Below are 19,113 nucleotides of genomic sequence, written 5' to 3'. Positions count from 1 at the left end.
AGAAATATATATATATATAGGACAATGACTCATTTGGGTTGTTGAGTATTTTATTTGTGGGGATTGCTATTGTGTTTTATGTAAACATGATGTCATTATGTTGAGAAGGTATGGAGTCATAAAGGTAGACATGATATATAGGGTCAAAATATAGACACTTTAAAGCTCGACGTGTACATCAGGCTGATGAGGAATGAGGACAGCTGTGAATGGGCATGAAAGGGGGGTATGGAGGGTGAAATGTCCAATTATTAAAGCAAGCCAATATAAATGAAAGGCAATTAAAGGGAAGAATTCATTATTTGTGTGTATTTCAGCATTATCCACTTTATCTATGGTAGAATGAGAAAATGATGCTGGCAAGGGAGTTGTGGGGGAAAAACACACCCTATTTGGACATGTGAATCTTTTCATCTGACAGTGTTGTCACTGTAAAAATTGAAGGTATTATTTATTTTAAAACAGGCTTGCAGACCTTTGTAGCAAGTTAACATTTTGTTGTCTATCGTTTGACATGGGGATCATTTCATGTAGATGAAAAGACATCCAATCGTTGAGGGCGTGGTCTAAAATATGCTTTTAAGAATTGTATTCCGAATAAAGCTGTCTGTTGGGGTGTCAAGACTGGTGCTAGGATTTGCGCTAAGGGCAGGAGCTATACTGTCCCAAAATCCCAAAATGTGCCTGTGTGACCTCCATCAATGGCAAACTGCTGAGAATCTTCTGCCCTTTCAATTCCCACACTCACCGACAGGACCAGGTCTCGCTTGCGTCTGGAGTTCTTCTGCCCACAGCCTCGGACCTTGAAATTGGGGCCAGGGTAGGTCATCAGGGGCGGCTGGGGGGAGCATGATGATCTCCTCTCACTGCAGCTGGCCCCTGCCTCCCCTGAGCTGTCAATCACCATGCCACACGGGCTTAGGGAGTCCTCCCGCTGCAGGTAGTTATGCTGATTTGACTGTGGTACTTTCAGGCCCGGTTCCACTCCCATACCAGTCTCTGTTGCTACCCGCTGAATGGCTGCCTGGGTGCCCGGGGACAGCTGCCTGCTGAACTGGGATGCTGGCATCCTCTGGAAAGCACCATCAAGGCCAATGAACTCCTCGAGGGTCTATGGATGGAAGAGAGACAAGAGTGAGAGGGTGGCAAGGAAGGAAGTGGGCAAAATTCTAGTAGCGCTTGGCATATGCTATAGAAGACCAAACACATGGTACATTGGGTAAAAAGGAAGCAATGCCACATTGCAAAGTAAGGAAGGTGCAATCTGCAAAGCGTGCAGTGGAGAAGCAATTACATAGGCCACAGAGTGCAGAGACAAAGCAATAACAAAGGGATCAGCGATTAGTGAAGTAGAAATTATAAGGCACTGTGAAGGAACCAATAGCAAATAAGCATACACAAGTATGCCCTGAAGACAAAAACAGACACTAAAACAGGGATAAACAACCCGAGGCTCTACGGGTGTTTTGGACTTCAACTCCACTGATCCCTCATCATTGACTATGCTAGTTAGGGCTGGTGGGAGGTGTAGTTTAAAGTAACAGGAGAGCCAAATGTTGCGACCCACGCACTAAATGCGCTGTCACAGGGTCTGACCCTGTCAAAGGGGGTCAATGACCCCAGAGAGGGAGTGGCAGAGTTGTGGGTGCCTATATCTTGGCCAGGTATCTATTTCAATTTTTCAGCTGGTTCCCACCCACTAAACTATAGATACCAGCCTGCACCAGACCCCTCGGAAACCTGGCATGGATTGTGAATCCCGGTAAGCAGCACAACATAGAGACCAACAACTGGGACTTTAAGTTCCACAATGCACCTAGGCCAAACGGACAAGACCCAGCATGGAACAGGAGGAACTGTATGGTTACCAAAATTGAAATGGAGTAGACTTTCCCCTTCAGAAGCTTAATAGGGGGACAAACCTCAGACTGGTTATAGAGGAGCATTGGGGAAGCAGCGGAGGAGCTGGAACCAGCAGGGATCTGGCAGCAAAGGTAGAAAAGTGAACTCTTCTCAAAACCTTTGTAGGAAAAGTCTATCTACATCCAGGAGGGGAACAGTAAACAAACAACCCTGGTCATCTCATGGCAAGGATGAATGTTGAAAAGAGGGCAAGGCTGTAATTCTCTCATCCCTCAAGTGGGTAGCTCAGACAGTGATTGGCCCAGGGAATCCGCAGACTCGAGTGGCCAATGGAAGCAGAAGAAGTCTTCTAGGCAGGTAATGGAGAGCTATAAAAAGCCAGCAGTCTCAGCTGAGGGTAGGTGTACGGCTGAGGTCAGAGAGGAGGTGGACCAAGAGACCAGAGAAGAGGATGCAGCAGCTGGCAGAAGACTTGGAGGAGACTTTGGAGTGATTAATGAGAGAGGTAGTAAGGTTTCTGGGGGGGTCGGAGGGGAGAATAACCAATTGGGTGAAAGTGAAGAATGGTTGGATGGCATTTTAGAGTGGGAGCAGGTGGAGTGTAAGTAGTAGAGTGGTTGGAGGTAATTCTGGAGGGTGAGTAAGAGGTGGGCTGAGGGTAGTAAGAGGCAGGAAAGGACGAAGAGTAAAGGCAGTGTAGCGTTGGCAGTAGTGAGATTTGAAGGGAAGCAGATCGGATCAGAAAGGAGTTGGCAGATATAGCAGACGAGAAAGGGAGTGGTTAGCCAAGAAACAGTGTTGCGAGGGCGGAGAGACCACGAGAGAACAATTGGAAGGTGGAGACAGGAGAAGGTAAAGAGAGCAGTAAGACCCAGAAGACTGCGGAGGGATAGAGACAGGCAGATAGCGAGGAGGTTGGAAAAGAGTGGAGATAGGTGAATGAGGAAAACGTTAAGAGACTCCTATTGAGAGGCGAAAAGCTTCGGGCAACCAGACTACTCTGCTAGGTCCCATGGAAGTTAAGGAGGGAGTCAGAGAGAAGGACACGGCCCTCCCTAAGAACAGCGATAGAGCACACAGTAGGGGTAGGCTATAGTGATTTAGCACTACAACCTAATGGAGTTGGGAGACTGGGCTAGGGAGGGAGTGCGAATCCAAAGGGCCTGTATTGTATATTTTGATAATTATTTTTTCTTGTGACTCATTGGGCACCTTGTCACAATACACATACAATAAAAACCTAAGAAGTTGTAACATTGAACCTCAGAAGGAAACACTCACAAACAACTTCAAAGCAGTGCAACAATTAAACATATTTTACAGGTTTGCGCTTATGTTTAGGATTTCAATCTATATGATAAAGCTACTATTAATACCATAATTTATAGAGACCTAAACGGCATTAAAAAATGGGTAGTCTATCCACAATTTATATTGAGTTCTATATTTTGTACACAAAATTCTGTTTCTAATATGATTAATACACAATGTATTCACAACAGATACAAAACAATGCCTAGATGTGCAGGCGTTGTGTTTACATGTACAATAAACAAAGTTATGTTTCATTGTTCTTTCCATAACATCAGTTGATTATGACCATGTTCATTATAAATATCTTTAAAAGTAAATCAAATACACATACCAATGTCATGTCGGGTGTTGTTGTGTTCCAATACAAGTAGGGATGAGGCTACCTTTCATGTGATAAAGTGACCTCATGCCAGAATGAGTGTGCACTAAAAGGAACACTTTTATTTTAAAGAAGGGGAAGACCACACACAGGCCACTTCCAACCAGAAGAGGATTTGTTTTATTAACACCGAATAACAATAGGACATGAAATTGTATGGGAAATAAAAATAGATGCTACAAGCAATATAAATTGTGAATCAACTACCAAGAATAAGTTTGGAACACTAGGCGTAGGTGTGGTTGATGGTGTTGGTTTAACAGCTCAGTGTCACGCCTGCTGCCTCCGTTCCCCCTTTTCACAGAGGACGCCAAGTTCAGACGTATATGCATTACGCCCATAGAACAGCTAGAGCCTTCTTCTCACGTTGGAAGCTGTCCTGTTCGTTTCGGGCAACACAGCTGAGACGAGGTGTTCCGCGGTAGTCACGTGACTTGGCACGTGACGCCGTGGTACGTATTTATACAATCAAGGACGCGGAACCGGCGCTTCTGATTGTTTGTTTGTGTTCCTGACCGAAGCTCCGGTATTAAACTTCTTTCAGCTAGTTGGAATTCCGCTCTATTCCTGCCAGCGGCATCTTTCCCGCCGTACTCCTTTCCAGGACCAAGCGGAGCGTGTCTCGCTCCATTCCTCACGTGGAACGCTCCTTCAAGCGGCATCTTTTCCACTGCGTTCCTTTCCTGGACTAAGCAGAGCGTGTCCCGCTCCATTCCTCATGCGGATCGCTTCTTCAAGCAGCACCAAGCAGAGCGTGTCCCGCTTTATAACACACACGGAACGCTCCCGCTGTCCTTTTGTCCAGCAGGGCATCGGCCACGGACAAGACATCCAGAAAGTAGTGCCCTGCTCCATTGTTAAGAATGGGTTTGCTACCATGAATTGCACACACAACACGGTTGTTAGAGCTCATTGAGCATTATTTAATACAAATCAAAAACAGCCAACACGTGTTTCGAGCTTCGACGCTCATTTTCCAGGCTGCAAAGTCATATCCATGATTTTTTGCAAATGTACATATTTAACATGATCATATGTATCAAACAAAATATAACAAAGCCAACAGGCCCGAACAGCAAGAGGGGGTGGGGAAGGTCAGTGGCCGGAAAAAATAATAGTAATCCAACACAAAAAATCCAATATGCATTGACAAAAAACAATAATCAATAGTTAAAGAAAAACCACATATTGATAAAAAAGATATTCATGAAGAGGATATGATATGTTGGCAATATGAAGACAGTAAGCACACATAGTGAGGGAAAACAAAAGGTAAAATTAATCAACAACTTATTGGAGTAAGAGCAGTCATGTAAGCACAACCATGGTCACCCATTGTGTTATGTAATTAAACGTCAAATTTGCCTCATCCAATATTACAAATTTACCTTGTAAGAGCTTGTACCAGAAGACTAGTAAAGAACAGAGAAAAAATAACATCAGCATGCCACCGGGCACATTCCGAGTTTGGGGATTAAAGTTCAACTAGATACTGTACATATCATAATAATAACTAGCTGATTAGCCTTACCTATAGAGTGATACGTGAGAGAAAAGAAAATTATATACGGGTGCATTCACCGCCTCCACTGCAATATAAAAATGATGTGTTACCTGTATTTCACTTGCAACTAATGTAAAACGAGTTAAATTAAATCATTTTAGGCATGCATAAACATACCTATATAGTTGCAGTTGCAATTAAACCACTGTCCAAGGGTAATAATTGTCCAAGGTGTGAGGGTCAGCATGGGAGCACCCCGAGATTCAAGGCGAGAAAAAAACAAACAGCCGTTTTTTTACGGATGCTAGCTGGGCCTCAATTAATGCACGCAAAGTTAAAAGAGTCACATGCGTATGGCCCCTTCCCTTGGTAGATGAGCAGGGGTCTGCGCGAAAGACTTCGCTTACCGGCGTTTCTGCATGTAGAGGGAAAACAGGAGCCTCGCGCATGCAAGCAGCGCACCTGTAAATACAAGTTGATTGTGCTGATATCTGCAAGGCTAAAACCCGGAAACACAGCACAATCGGGCGGCCATTTTAGAGGTAGAATTGCCAGAAAGCAGATATACAAAAAAGCAGCCAGTAGCCCGCATTTTGGTAATGCCTATTCTTAGGCGCTGAAATTAAGTACTTAATAAAATGCACATTTTTAGGGGCTTGATAGAGTAAAAATCAAGAGAACCTTGACATTAGGATTATTAAAGTAAGGCTTAAAATGTAGAAATTAGCATGGCGTTTGTCTGAAAAGTAAGAGTTGGGTGTGCCATTTACGGCCAATGGAACCCTTAGAAGGCTGGTGCCTACAAGTGGCTAGATGAGCTTGAACATGAATCAGTGATTAGACTTAGAGCATGGTGCCAAGGAATAAAGCACATTGAATATGAATTGAATGGTAATTAAATTAGCGCATTGAATTTGAAAAAGAGCCTCACGTTTGTCTAAAAATTCTGAGTTGGGCGTGCCATTTACGGCAGTCGTACCCCTTGAAGGCCAGGTGCCTACATGCGGACAATTGGGGTTAAACATAAATTGGTAAGCCGAATTAGAGCATGGTGCCAAGGAATGGTGACCAGTGTTGTCTACACAACAGTTCTTTTACAGAGAATATATCTATGCACAATTGGCAAACAGCAAAGAGAAAGGGGGAGAGGGAGCAAAGGCATTTGGACAGTATGACTTCAGAGGAACACCGAAAATTCATGATCACTGTTGAGACCGACAGATACAGTACGGTACTGGCAAATTAGTCGTGCTTCTAGTTGCCTTAGTTTAAGGGTCAGATTGCTGCCACGTTTAGGCAAAGTTACTTTTGCCATTCCGGCAAACCTGATTTTGGACATATTGTCCATTTGATGGTTTCTTTGCCAATGTATGGCCAAGGGATATTTTGAATCCTGGCTTGAAATAGTGGATAAATGCTCTCGTATCCTAATCTTGAGAGGACGAATTGTACTACCAATGTAGTATTTGCCACACACACAAAGTATACAATAAACAAAAAATTTGAAGTTGCAATTAATAAATGCATGCACTTTAAAGATTCCCAAGTTACCAAAATCTATTTGAGAAACCTCTAATGCATAGCAACACATGGAACATTTGCCAGATTTGTGAAACCCATAATTACTATTCTGACTGAGCCAAGTTGTCACTGGTTGCTGGCTAGGCATGAATGATGGTGAAAGCAAGTTTTTAAGGTTGCTTGCATTACTGTAAATAAAATTTGGAGACGCATCCAACCATGGTGCTATCTCTTGGTCAAGCTGAAGCAAATGCCAATGGCGTCGAACAATTTTATGTAGGTCAGAGCTATCTGAATTGTAGCGTGTAATACATTTTAATTTATTAGTATGGCTAGAATTAGATCTTGTTTTCAGTGTGAGTAGGTCAGCCCTCTTCATGCTTTGGCCAGTACGTTCAGCTTTCAATACCGTGCCTGGATCGTAACCTCTAACTTCAAATTTGTGTCGTAAAAATCGTCATTCTTGCAGAAAATCATTATCATTAGAGCAATTTCTGCGTGCTCTAATGAATTCACCTTTCGGTATGTTGTTAATAACTGATTTTTTGTGGCAGCTAGACGCATGCAAAATTGCATTAGCTGCAGTAGCCTTGCAAAATGTTTTGGTTAGAATTGTGTTATCCTGCAGACTAATTGATAAGTCCAAAAAATTAATACTTGAACTACTGCACTCGTGGGTGAATTGGATACCCCAGTCATTATTGTTCAAGTAACAGACAAATTCAAACACTCTACAGTACCCGTCCAAATCAGAATCACATTATCAATATAACGTTTCCAAATGTAAATAAATTTGACAAACTCATTGTCAAGCAGTGCATATCTGTCCTCAAAGTGGTGCATGAAAATGTTGGCAAGTGCAGGGGCGTAGCTAGCACCCATAGCAACCCCGATTTTCTGTTTGAAATAACAATTGTTAATGAGAAAAACATTGTTACTTAAGGCACAAGTTAACATTTCATTAACCATTGTAATGTGTTCAAAAAAGGATGCAGAATGTTGACGATAAATATAATCAACACTTGCAATAGCTTGCGTATGGTTAATCGAGGTATATAATGCTTTAACATCAAGCGTAACCAGTAACATACCTGGTATGACTTTAATTCAGAAAGAATTTGCAAAATATGCATAGTGCCACGTATGAAGGTTGGAATCGTAATCACTAGGGGTGACAGGCATTCTTTAATATAGATAGAAATGGGTTCCATTATTCTACCTCCACCACTCAGAAAAGGCCTGCCTTCTGGTATCTTTATGAATTGTTTATGTATTTTAGGCAGGAAGTATGCAGTTGGCATGATGGGTCCATTATCAGTTAAAAATTGTTTTTCCATATCTGTAAGCAATCCCAAAGAGTGCCACTCGTTAATTTATGAGGTCACTGTTTGGCGAAGGTGAGGTAAGGGTTCATAGCAGCCAGGGGAATGAAGATGTTCTAGTCCCATACTAATATAATCTTGCTTGTCCATAAGTACAACATTCCCCCCTTTATCCGCTTCTTTAATAATTAGTGAATCCATAGTCATTAGTTTATGTAATGCCAATTGTTCGGATGTAGACAAATTATGTTTACGTTTTTTACATTTTTTGGAAATATCCTCCAAATGATGGATGTCATTGGTTACAGCCTGATGAAATGTATCAATTAAGTTGTCTATCCATTGTTACCCACCGTACGTTCCCGCTGTACTTCATCCCAGCAGAACGTCTCTCCCTACAATGCCTCTCCAAGCCGAGAACGTCTGATTCTCAGCATTCCACACGTGGACGTCCACGGCGATTCAGTAGGGAGAAAAGAAAGGGTTTACCAACGCTCTACCTCGCTGATGAGATCCTGTGATAGTGTTACATCATTACGCCATAAGATTTCAAGTAAGAACTGCTAACTATCATCATTTGCGTAGTTAATTTACATTTAGTCGAACATTACAATTACTGTACTTCAAGGGCCTTATTGGAACTGCCTCCAAGAATGGAAATCTTTCTGTTGCATGAACATTGGTTACTTTAAATGTGCAGAAAATTTGGGACGCTATCCTGGTGTGCACCAACCCGGCTCTAGCATGACCCTGGTTTCGCTCAGGATTAGATTCCCCACTAACCTTACCTTTTTCCTAGCCGTTGACTCAGGATTTGATTTACGTTGCTCTCAAGACATGCAGTTCCTTTACCACAGGTTAGTCTGAGATATATTTTGGTCTATAATATTGTCCACTTGAAATTAAATACTTATAGTACTTTCTCCTAAAGGTTGGCGAGTGTTCTTCTTGGCCCTTTCCATTGATCGCTCACTCTGTACATTTAGTAGACAGATTGCTTTATCAATTGGAAGGTCTATCATTTATCGTCTAGCTGTCTTCTTTGGCAAACCTGTACGTAACACCGGATATAGCAGATTCACTGTGTATCCTTTTCTAAGGTCTTATTGACCCTTGTATCCTTTACAAATATTCTGGTGACCTGATTGTAGACTGTTTATGACACTCAGTTACCTATAATCGCCAGGGTTCAGGCAGGGGATTCAAACACGTCTTCTCTTATTTTCAAAAATATTTTTGTATACTGCACTAAATATCAACATTTGGACAGTTTAGAACTACTTTTGGATTCTTTAGGGCCAGTGGTCTTCCAGGGCGCCAGTAATGGGGAGTGACCTTCCTGCATTTGGCATAAACACAGAGGCGCAGGCAGATTGGTGGTGGGTGCCCAGGTGTATTATGAATGGCTTGGGGCAATACAGAACTGGTTGTCTCACCAGGTTAATCTATTGATCTAAATCAGGGATCTGCAACCTTTGGCTCTGATATTGTGGACTACAACTCCCATCAGCCTAAGCCAGCATAGTGAATGGTGAGGGATCAAGGGATTCATAGTCCAGAACTAGTGGAGAGCCACAGGTTGTAGACCTGGTCTACATGATCCCAGTTAATGGCCAGTGGGGCCCGATTACCTCAAAGGTCAGGGAGTGGAAGGGGTAGTCCATTGGTCATGTGTTTCTTTGGTCTTTTGTACATCATTTATAGTTTTCCTTCCTCCTCAGTCAGTCATTGTGTGAGTGGAAAAAGGGTGCTTGCTGTCGTTAGGGACCTACTAGAAAAGCAAGGCATTTTTGCCAGAGGTATTGTGAAGGTGCTAATTCGTGATTTCCTCGATTCCCGCCTCATGCCCCAGTCCCACTTGTGGTATGCTTACAAAGACAGATGTTGTACACATAATCCAACATAGACTGTTGGCCTCCCAGGATACTGAACCCTTTCCCCCCAAATTCCTGGTACCAAAGTCTGGGTGAGGACATTTGCAGACGCAATACTCAATCAGGCAGTAGGATAACCCCTCTCTATCCCCACAACTCCACTAGCCTGCTCCAATGTGTTCAATGAAACTCCCACTAATGTTTTCAGGAGACAAGGGGCAAGCTATTCTAAGCCCCTGTCATGGTTGAAGGAAATCACATGTCTAGCACTCTACTCATACACTAATAGTATCTCCCTCTCACTATGTCAGAACAGTACAGCACAAAACCTCACCCTGTCTGCAGAAGGGTTTACATATACAAAACTCACATGGCAACCCCCTTTCGAAATTCCCAAGGGAAAGGGAAACAAGCAGGGACCACACATTCACAATTCCACAGCCCTATACCTCTTTAACTGCAAAGTAAACAACAAGCTAGGGAGAGAAGGGACCATGCTGCTCAGCAAACAAACACCGAAAACACATGAGATTCATTTGAAATAGCCACCAGCCTTTTTAAAGCCCTTCACATAAGTTCTGAACTACAAAGCCTCTCTTCCAATCAGATTGCCAAAGAGAAACGGGTCACTCTAGTCTGTCAGTGAGAAGACAACCGTCCCAGGCAGTACTAAGGAAGCACTGTTTTCTAAGTCTGGGAGAAGGGAAGCAGGAAAGCAGAAATGTATTGGAGAGCTGTGAGCCTAGGGCCAGCTGAGAAACTATAGCGATAAAACATAGACTTGTTGCCTGCGTTGTTAAATGTTGCATTTTGGTTATTCACTGCCCCATGCTGCTGCTTGTATTTATTGCTGTTCGCTGCCATTTGCTCATTGCCTGTATTAAAAAAAAAATACATTTTGGTTGTCCGTTTACCTTTATACCACCACTGTACTCCCCAGGCCAACTATCCTTAGCCCCACCGCGCTACCACCGTTCAACACTCCACACCCTGTCACGGGTCCCTGACTCTCACACTCCTCTGTCGCACCTTATTCTCCCATAGCACTCTCCCTATACACATCATAGAATGCATCCCTGTATCCCCCTAATGCTCTGCTGTCCCTCATTACCTTTCTCACACTCTATCTGGTCCCTTACGTGGCTTGACTATCCCTCATCTATTCCCTTTGTTCTCCACCTCTTCCCGTTATGTCCCTGCCTTCCGTCTCTGCCACAAAATGCTCTCTGGCCGACCTACTTTCTGTAATTTGATCCATCTTCCTGCCTTCCTCGCCAGTGTTCCTTCTTTCCACCACCTTTCTTACTAGAATTCCTTATCCATCCTACAATCAATTCAGGAAGGGCCTGAAGTCCCTGCTCTTCAAAGATCATCTCACCAATTGCTCCATTCAACCCTTCTTCTCCCTCTCTGGAGACCCTTCCACTTCCCTGTCCCCCTATCCATTTGAGCTCCTCTGCTATCCCCACACCTTACTTGCATGCCCGAATGTAGAGTGCTCTGTTCCTTCCCAGCTATTTCCACACTTTATAAATGCCCAATTAATCTGCACTAAAACGTCCTCAACACTAATCACTTTGATTCTCACAGCCCCCCTTTGTCTGTCATGGGTATTACATAGACCATGACACTCTCCTTCACTCCACTCCTCTCCCCTCCCATTCCCTTCCCTTCCCTTCCCTTCACACTGCTACTCCTGCTGCTCCAATGTCAGATGGCTTGCCAAATCCTCAGACTCCAAAGGATGGTTCAAAGGTGTTTATCTGCTCAAGCTAAACCGATGTGGGGTTATTAAGGGCAAGGGAAAGGCCAAATTAAAGAGTCATTCATCTCTTGCTTGACCTCCTGTGTGTTCCCTTCAACCTAGCCCTGGCTTCTCTGACCCCCTTCCCAGAATAGATCTTAAAGACTAACGACCAGTAACCTCTACTATACAAAATATTCTCTAATATTTAAGGGAACACTAAATGCCATGGCCTTCTCTATCGAACCCCTTCAGGAAATTTCAAAAAGATCCTCGAGGCCATCCGTGGGCGCCAAGATGCCAGTCGCCTGAGCGTCTCGACGGGCTAACCTGTGGAAAGCGCTCCTACTTGCAGCTCCCCCTGTGAGCTCTGCGACCCAACAACACTGGCCCCGGCAGGGCAGTGCATATTTGGGTGATTTTCCAGGTCCATCGACTCAGTGATTGGGGAGATTACCCCCTGCAAACTTTCAGCGGCCCCCGCTCTCTGCTGTGCCCGTGCAGCCTCAGCACTCATGATGTTGGAATTCGTGGGCCCAGGCTGTCCCGATGCCTGCCGCACCGGGATCTGGAGCAGGTTGTAGGCTCCACGATGTTGGAAATAGCACCCCCAGAGAGCCTCACACATATCCCGGAGAGCCTGAGGAGTGCCCAGGAGGGTGAGGGGAGACAGAGGCTGCCTGAGGGCCTCGCTGCGCACCTCCCGGAGGAGGCGAGGAAGTCCTGCACTCTGGTGAGTGACTTGCCAGGGGAGGATCGGCAGATGGGGAGGCCCGGGAGATGGGAGCGGGGGTGGGGAGAGGGATCCACCCCCTTGTGGTTCCATCGACAACGGCCCAGGAGTGGGGATTGGGCCTACACTCCGCCCGTTGACCTAGAAGACTGAAGGAGGTGCCCAGAGTCAGATAGATCAGGGCCAGGGCAGGAAGCCTGCAATGGCTGTGGTGCAGACTACTGGAGCCAATGCTTTCTGAAGAATTACACACAGGGTAGGGGCGTATGCTTGATGGACTGTCTCAACCTCAGGGGGTATTATGCTGTCTTGGAGGAACCACAGGAGGGACAGAGAGCTCACTAAACTAAGCTGCCCTACATAGATCCCCCTCCTCCATCTATCAGTGAAACTACTCTAGCCCCGAACTGAACCTATCTGGGTGGATCCTCTGATTCAAACTATGTGGGGAAACCCCACCGACCCCCAACGTCATCCAAGAGATTCCAGGATTGGGGTGATTGCCTCTCTGCTGCAACTATTCCATTTTTCCTCCCCCGATGGACTAGAAATCCTCCCTTACGCAATTCAAATACTCTAGGGGTTCACGCCAGGAACCGAGGCGCACTCTCAGGCAATAGCAGTGGTGGCTGTTGACCCAGTGTCCACCAAAAAGGATACTGCTTCTATTAGAGGAGATGAGGGGAATTAGAGCTGTGAGGAGTCAGGAAAGGAACTGAGACAAGTTAGCCATGTTTTTGGTTCAAGGCTTTTATTGAAAATAAAAGGGTTTGGGAAAATGTCTCTCCGACCCTGCTCTAAGAGGAATTTCCCTACCTGAACCAAAAAGTAAGGATTTGGAGGTGTTAGAATGTCCAAAATGAAAAGGGTCCTGTGTTCTATTCTGACCCTCACACTAAAACTAAACTCCAAGTTAAAACAGGAAACATCTTTAACCTTGGATGGTTTGGGACAAAAAGAAGAATAACTGGCTTTCAACATAAAAATGTTCTGCAAGGATATAGGTCCTTGCTCCAGAGGATAGTTCCCTTCCCCTGGATTCCTCTCAGTTCTCTGAAGATTCACATTCAACAGTTACTTGTGCCCTTCTTGGCTCATACAATGGTGACGTAAAAAACATTTTTTGACTTTGCAATTGTATCCCTCTTGAACATCTATTCATACAATTCTTTTTTAGACCTGATATTCCTTCTCAGGACCCCTTATGAACAACACAATCCTTCACTTTTATTAAACAACACAGTTCTGGTTGGCTGGTATACTCTCCTGCCACGGTTTCTTATATTCACATGGGCTCTCTGCCCTTTTCCATAGTCGCACACATACTTTGTTTGCAAGTACGTCTTCCGGATATATAATCTGGTCGTGGGTTTTCCTTCGTTCTTACAATTGGCATCTATCTGCTTGTAAAGGTTTTATTTCCACTTTGTTTCTCCTTTTAATTTCAAGTACATTCTCTCTTTCTCTTTGTGAGAAACTAGGTGTCTCACCCACTAGTTCCCGGGGTTCTGTCATCCAGGTGTCCAAGGTACAGCCATAGCTTTTGGATCCAGTACCTGGGGATGAGGGTCTTTGGGGAGTGGGAGTAGGACACTGGATGGTGAGACGCGATATCCCCTTCCTTGTAACACCTTTACCCCATCCTACCAGGTAGGATTTTTAGGAACTTTACAACCCCCCATTTACAACACAAACACTTTCTCACGGACAGCCTTCTATGAGGGAAAACAGATTAACACCCGAGCTGTATACCTCACGTGTCCCAATAATATGGTCATTCGAAGTCAGGCAATTACTGACCATCACACACACCTGACTTCCATTACAATTCCCCACACACGAATAATAGGCGGAGCACGAGAGCACACCCAGAGCTAGGCAAAGCACACAAGGAAGCAGCAGTTTCGAGGCGGCAGCTGAGTAAGAGAGGAAAGACGGCAAAACCGAAGGGGATCGCAAGGAGAGAAATTCCCTTGACCTTTTCGACAATGAACCGTTACTTTCCTGAGAACTCAAGAATAGAAATAGTAAGACCAGGAAACCAGGCAGAAGAATCCTGCATTGTGTTTTGGAGATACCCGGGGCCCTCCTGCGTCAGTAATCAAGGTGGGGAGAATCACCAGCCGCCGTGGTTCCGTCCTTAGCTGCAAGAACAAAGCTGCTTCAGTGAAATTAACACAGCCGGTGTTGAATCCAAGGTTGCAGCAGCAGCATGTATGGCGAGCGCTGGAACAAACCTTGCTGAAATGCGTAAAATGGGAGTCGCAGGTAAAGTTGAACTGCTGATGAGTCATTGAACTTTAAAGCAAGCTACGATACTTTTGACAAAGTGGTCCGGCACCGCGTGGGTGCTCAATCGAAGGTCTCCGTAAGGTATCCAGCTGAAGTAGATAAACTTGGTTCGAGCCCGGCAGAGGGAGAACAAATGAAAGAACAAATACATGTAAATTGAAGTGGTCCTGTGACGGGTCTTACGACTGAAAAGAAAAGGGAAGAAGAGCCTTACCATCTTTCCTGGCCTAGCCTTCGCTCAGCGAAATGATCCAGCCCTCAGAAGGAAAGCCTTCTTACAAGCAATTCCTGAAGGAGAGGGATTGGAAAAGGGAAGTCCTTTTTTTTCTAAAACAAAGATTACTGTATAGAAAGGAAACATCCACAGAAGGCCTAAGTAAAACTCAATTAGTAATCCCCAAAACCCACTGGAAAATCGTACTAGAAATGGAGCATTCTCATCTGACAGAAGGATACTTTGGAAAATCTAAGACCCAGGCACATATCATTGGGAAGTTTTACTGGCCAGGTATGCATGCCTATATAAATAACTTGATTTGGACATGTGAAATATGTCAGAAAACCAGAACTCACACCTCCTTGCCTGCCCCTCTGAATCCTTTACCAATAATAGAAGTTCCTTTCTCAAGAATTTGCATGGATATTATTGGACCTTTGGAAACCTCTAGACTAGGTAACAAATATGTACTCGTGATTGTTGATTATGCGACCAGATATCCCAAGGCATTTCCTATGCAGAACAACACCACCCAGCAGATTATGAAACGCCTATTACCAAATTTCTCCAGAGTTGGTTTTCCTAAGGAAATCCTGACAGATCAAGGATCCAATTTCACTAGCAAGCTCATGGCTGAAGTCAAGGAGCTGCTCCATATCCCCACCTTACGGACTTCAGTTTACCATCCCCAAACAGACGGATTGGTAGAAAGATTCAACAGAACACTCAAAATGATCCTGAGAACATTGGTAGATAAAGATTTGAAGGACTGGGACAGTATGATCCCCTGGGCACTATTTGCAGCAAGAAAACCCACTCAGCCATCCACTGGATTCTCTCCTTTTGAATTACTCTATGGTAGAGAACCTAGCGATGTCCTGGACATGCTCCAGGACACATGGGAGGAAAGGGAAGAGGCAAGCATTGTCCTTTTGCAAACACCTACCAGATTGCACAAGCATATGAAGCTTGTTTGAAACCTAATCTATACTCATATGGAAAATGTCTAAGCACAACACATGTCCACTCATGACAAAAAAGTAAATCGGAGATTGTTTTCCATAGGACAAAAAGTGTTGGTCCTCTTGCCTACCTCGGAAAACAAACTTGTAGCCAAGTGGCACAGGCAATATGTAATATTGGAACAAACAAGAAATTGTACTTATAAGGTAGCCCAACCCAACAGGAAACAAAAGACCCATCTATACCACGTAAATCTCTTAAAAGAGTGGAAAGAGAATCCTTTAGCTGCCAATGCCATAATACTATCCTGTTTGGTACCAGAATAAATAGATAACTTCAAATTAATCCCCCAAGAACTATCTAATCAACAGCAAGAAGATTTAAAGGATTAAGAAGATGTATTCTCGTAGAAAACCAGGAAAGAGTGAAAGGCACGTATCACCATATTAGAACACCTAAAGAAAAAGTGGTCCATCTGAAACCATATAGACTCCCAGAAGCCCGTAAACAGATAGTGGTTGAGAATGTAAATAAAATGTTAAGAGCAAATATTACCGAACCCTCTTCAAGCCCTTGGTCCTCCCCTATAAGTCACAATACCAGACCATTCCTGGAGGTTTTGCATAGATTTCCGCCAAGTTAATGCCATCTCCGATTTTGATGCAAATCCCATGCCACTCATCAACGACTTGATTGATAAACTCGGAAACGCCACTTTTCTAACCACCCTAGACCTAACCAGGGGTACTGGCAGGTCCCAGTGCATGGACCTGATAAGGAGAAGACAGCTTTCTCAACACCGCTAGGACTGTTCCAGTTCAAAGTCCTCCCTTTTGGCTTACATGGGGCTCATGCCACTTTCCAATGACTTATGGACAGAATATAACATCCCTACTCTGATTTCTGTGGAGCTTATATTGATGATATAGTCATTTATAGTAAAACCTGCGAAGACCATCTTTTCCATCTCTATACTGTTATGAGAGCCCACTGCCAATTGATCCAAATGTAGGCTGGCCCCCAATCAGCCGTGAAATACCTCAGCTTCTTTGTGGGAAATGGTAGTGTCCAACCCCAACGCGAGAAAGTGAAGGCTGTCCTGGATACCCCTACGCCTAAAACTAAGAGAGACCTTAGAGCATTCTTAGGGTTAATTGGTTATCACCTGAGGTTTATCCCCAACTACCCGGACAGGACAGCTAAACTGACAGACAAATTAAAGAACGCTGAACCCCAGAAAATTCATTGGACTGACGAGGACGATATATGTTACAACAACCTAAAACAAACCCTGCGCCAGAACCTGATCCTAAAGATAGTAGACTTCTCAAAAGAGTTTATATTGCAGACGCCACCTTGACAGGGTTAGGAGCAGTCTTGTCACAAATTAGCGATGGGTCGGAACCTCCCATCTTATTTACTAGTCGCAAACTCTTCCCACATGAAAAAAATTACTCTGTGCTGGAATTAGAGGCCCTTGCCATCAAGTGGGCCATTACCCATCTTAGATATTACCTCCTAGGAAGGAAGTTCACACTCGTAACGGATCATTCTCCACGAGTTTGGATTAGCCAACGTAAAGATTCTAACCCTCGAGTCATGTAATGGTTCTTAGACCTGCAACCCTACTGTTTCACTGTGGAGCATCAGAAATGGAATAATCAAGGGAACGTGGATTTCCTTTCTCGGTTCCCTTGTGAAACAGATGCGGCTACATCACATAGGGGAAGGGTATTCACCCGCTAGTCCCCGGGGATCTGTCATCCAGGTGGCCAGGACACAGCCATCGCTTTTGGATCCAGTTCCTGGGGGTGGACCAGAGGGGTCTTCATGGAGTGGTTGTGGGACGCCGAATGGCGAGACGCGGTATCCCCTTCCTTGTAACACCTTTACTGCATCCTACCAGCTAGGATACCTAGGAACTCAACCCTTCTCCCCCCACCTTTCCCAACACAAACACTTTCTCACGGACAGCTCACTGTGAGAAAAAATGGACAAACACCTGAGCCGTATACCCGACATGTCCCAATACATGATCAGGCAGGGTCAGGGAATTTCTGATCATTACACACACCTGACTTCCATCACACTTTCCCTCGTGGACAAAAGATGGAGCACGAAAGCACTCTTTGAGCAAGGCAAAGTACGTAAGAAAGCAGCAGTTCCAAGATGGCAGTTTAATACAAAACGGAAGACGGCAAGACTGAAGAGGATTGCAAGGAGGGAAGTGCCCTTAACCTTTTCACTCAGAGACTGCATCTTTCATGAGCCTTCAAGAATAGAAAATATAAGACCTGGAATCAAATCAGAGGAGTCCTGCATTGTGTGTCGGAGGTACTCGGGGCTCTTCTGTGTCAATAGTCAAGGCAGGGAGATGTGTTTGCTGCTGTGGTACTGTCCTTGGCTCCTACAACTAAGCAACATCAGTGTAGTCAGCACAGCCGGTGAGTTGGGGAGACTGATACCAGACTGGTCTGTGTGGAAACCAAGGTTGCAAGCAGCAACATTGTATAAAGGAAATTCAAGAGAACAGTGCATGAAGTGTATGTAGAAAGCTATGCAAATATAGCAGCCGATGAGTGACGGAACTTTGAAGCTAAGATACAATACCATAGACAAAGTAGTCCGGCATCCCGTGGGTGCTGATTCGAAAGTCTCTGTTAGGTATCCAACTAAAGGGTGACAAATGTTGTAGAACGGAATTGTGAAATCGAAGTGGTCCTGCAACGGGTCAAGCCAAACCCCATGCACATTCGAAAGTCTTTGATACGCGAAGTAAATTCAAATTGGTCCGAGCCCGGCTGAGGGAGACTATTTTTGTTAAAAGGGATCTGAGCCCGGGTGAGGAGGATCCGGGGTGAACCGTGAGTCACTCGAAAAAGAATATCACATGAAAATGGTGTTAAAGGGATCTGAGCCCGGATGAGGGGGATCCGGGGAGAATAGTGAATCACCCGAAGTGAACTGGGAAAATCTAAAGAGGAAAAGACCTTGTTGTTTATTTGGTTGCATCAGGCTGTTCGGCAGAAACATGTGCAGTTCCCTTAGGGACCACTGCAAAAGGCTTAGGACTACAGGTGTTGGCAGTAAACCCAATTGGTAGCAGTCTGTACCACCCAGATTTACCTGGTAGCTGTGGCTGAGCAGCCAGACCTCTCTCAAGAAGAGTTAGACAGTATATAGAGTATACAAAATAGGTACAGAGATACAGTAGCACAAGCAAACACTGACCAGAGCTTGGGTATAAACACAGTCACCATCAATATATATATACATCCGTGATTACTTATTGAACAAGTCTTAGTTAAAACACCACTTATTTGCAGACAGGGGTGAGCGCTTAACCTAAGATGGCACTCCAATAAGTTAGTTAAAAAGGGAGGGAAA

General features: G+C 44.5%; 1 protein-coding gene across 3 annotated transcripts in view; it reads right to left on the bottom strand.

Moving 5' to 3' along the window:
- The window catches only part of C13H14orf93 (chromosome 13 C14orf93 homolog), an 881,501-nt gene that overhangs the window by 562,876 nt on the left and 299,512 nt on the right, over positions 1-19,113 (bottom strand). For all 3 annotated transcript variants that reach the window (XM_069633839.1, XM_069633837.1, XM_069633838.1), the window contains one exon: positions 749-1,111. In XM_069633839.1, the coding sequence (XP_069489940.1) occupies positions 749-1,111 (363 nt within the window). The remainder of the gene's footprint in view (positions 1-748; positions 1,112-19,113) is intronic.

This window comes from Ambystoma mexicanum, chromosome 13, assembly GCF_040938575.1.
Source record: "Ambystoma mexicanum isolate Mex_15411 chromosome 13, UKY_AmexF1_1, whole genome shotgun sequence".
NCBI classification, from domain to species: Eukaryota; Metazoa; Chordata; class Amphibia; order Caudata; family Ambystomatidae; genus Ambystoma; species Ambystoma mexicanum.
This window is presented reverse-complemented; position numbering and strand designations above follow the sequence as displayed.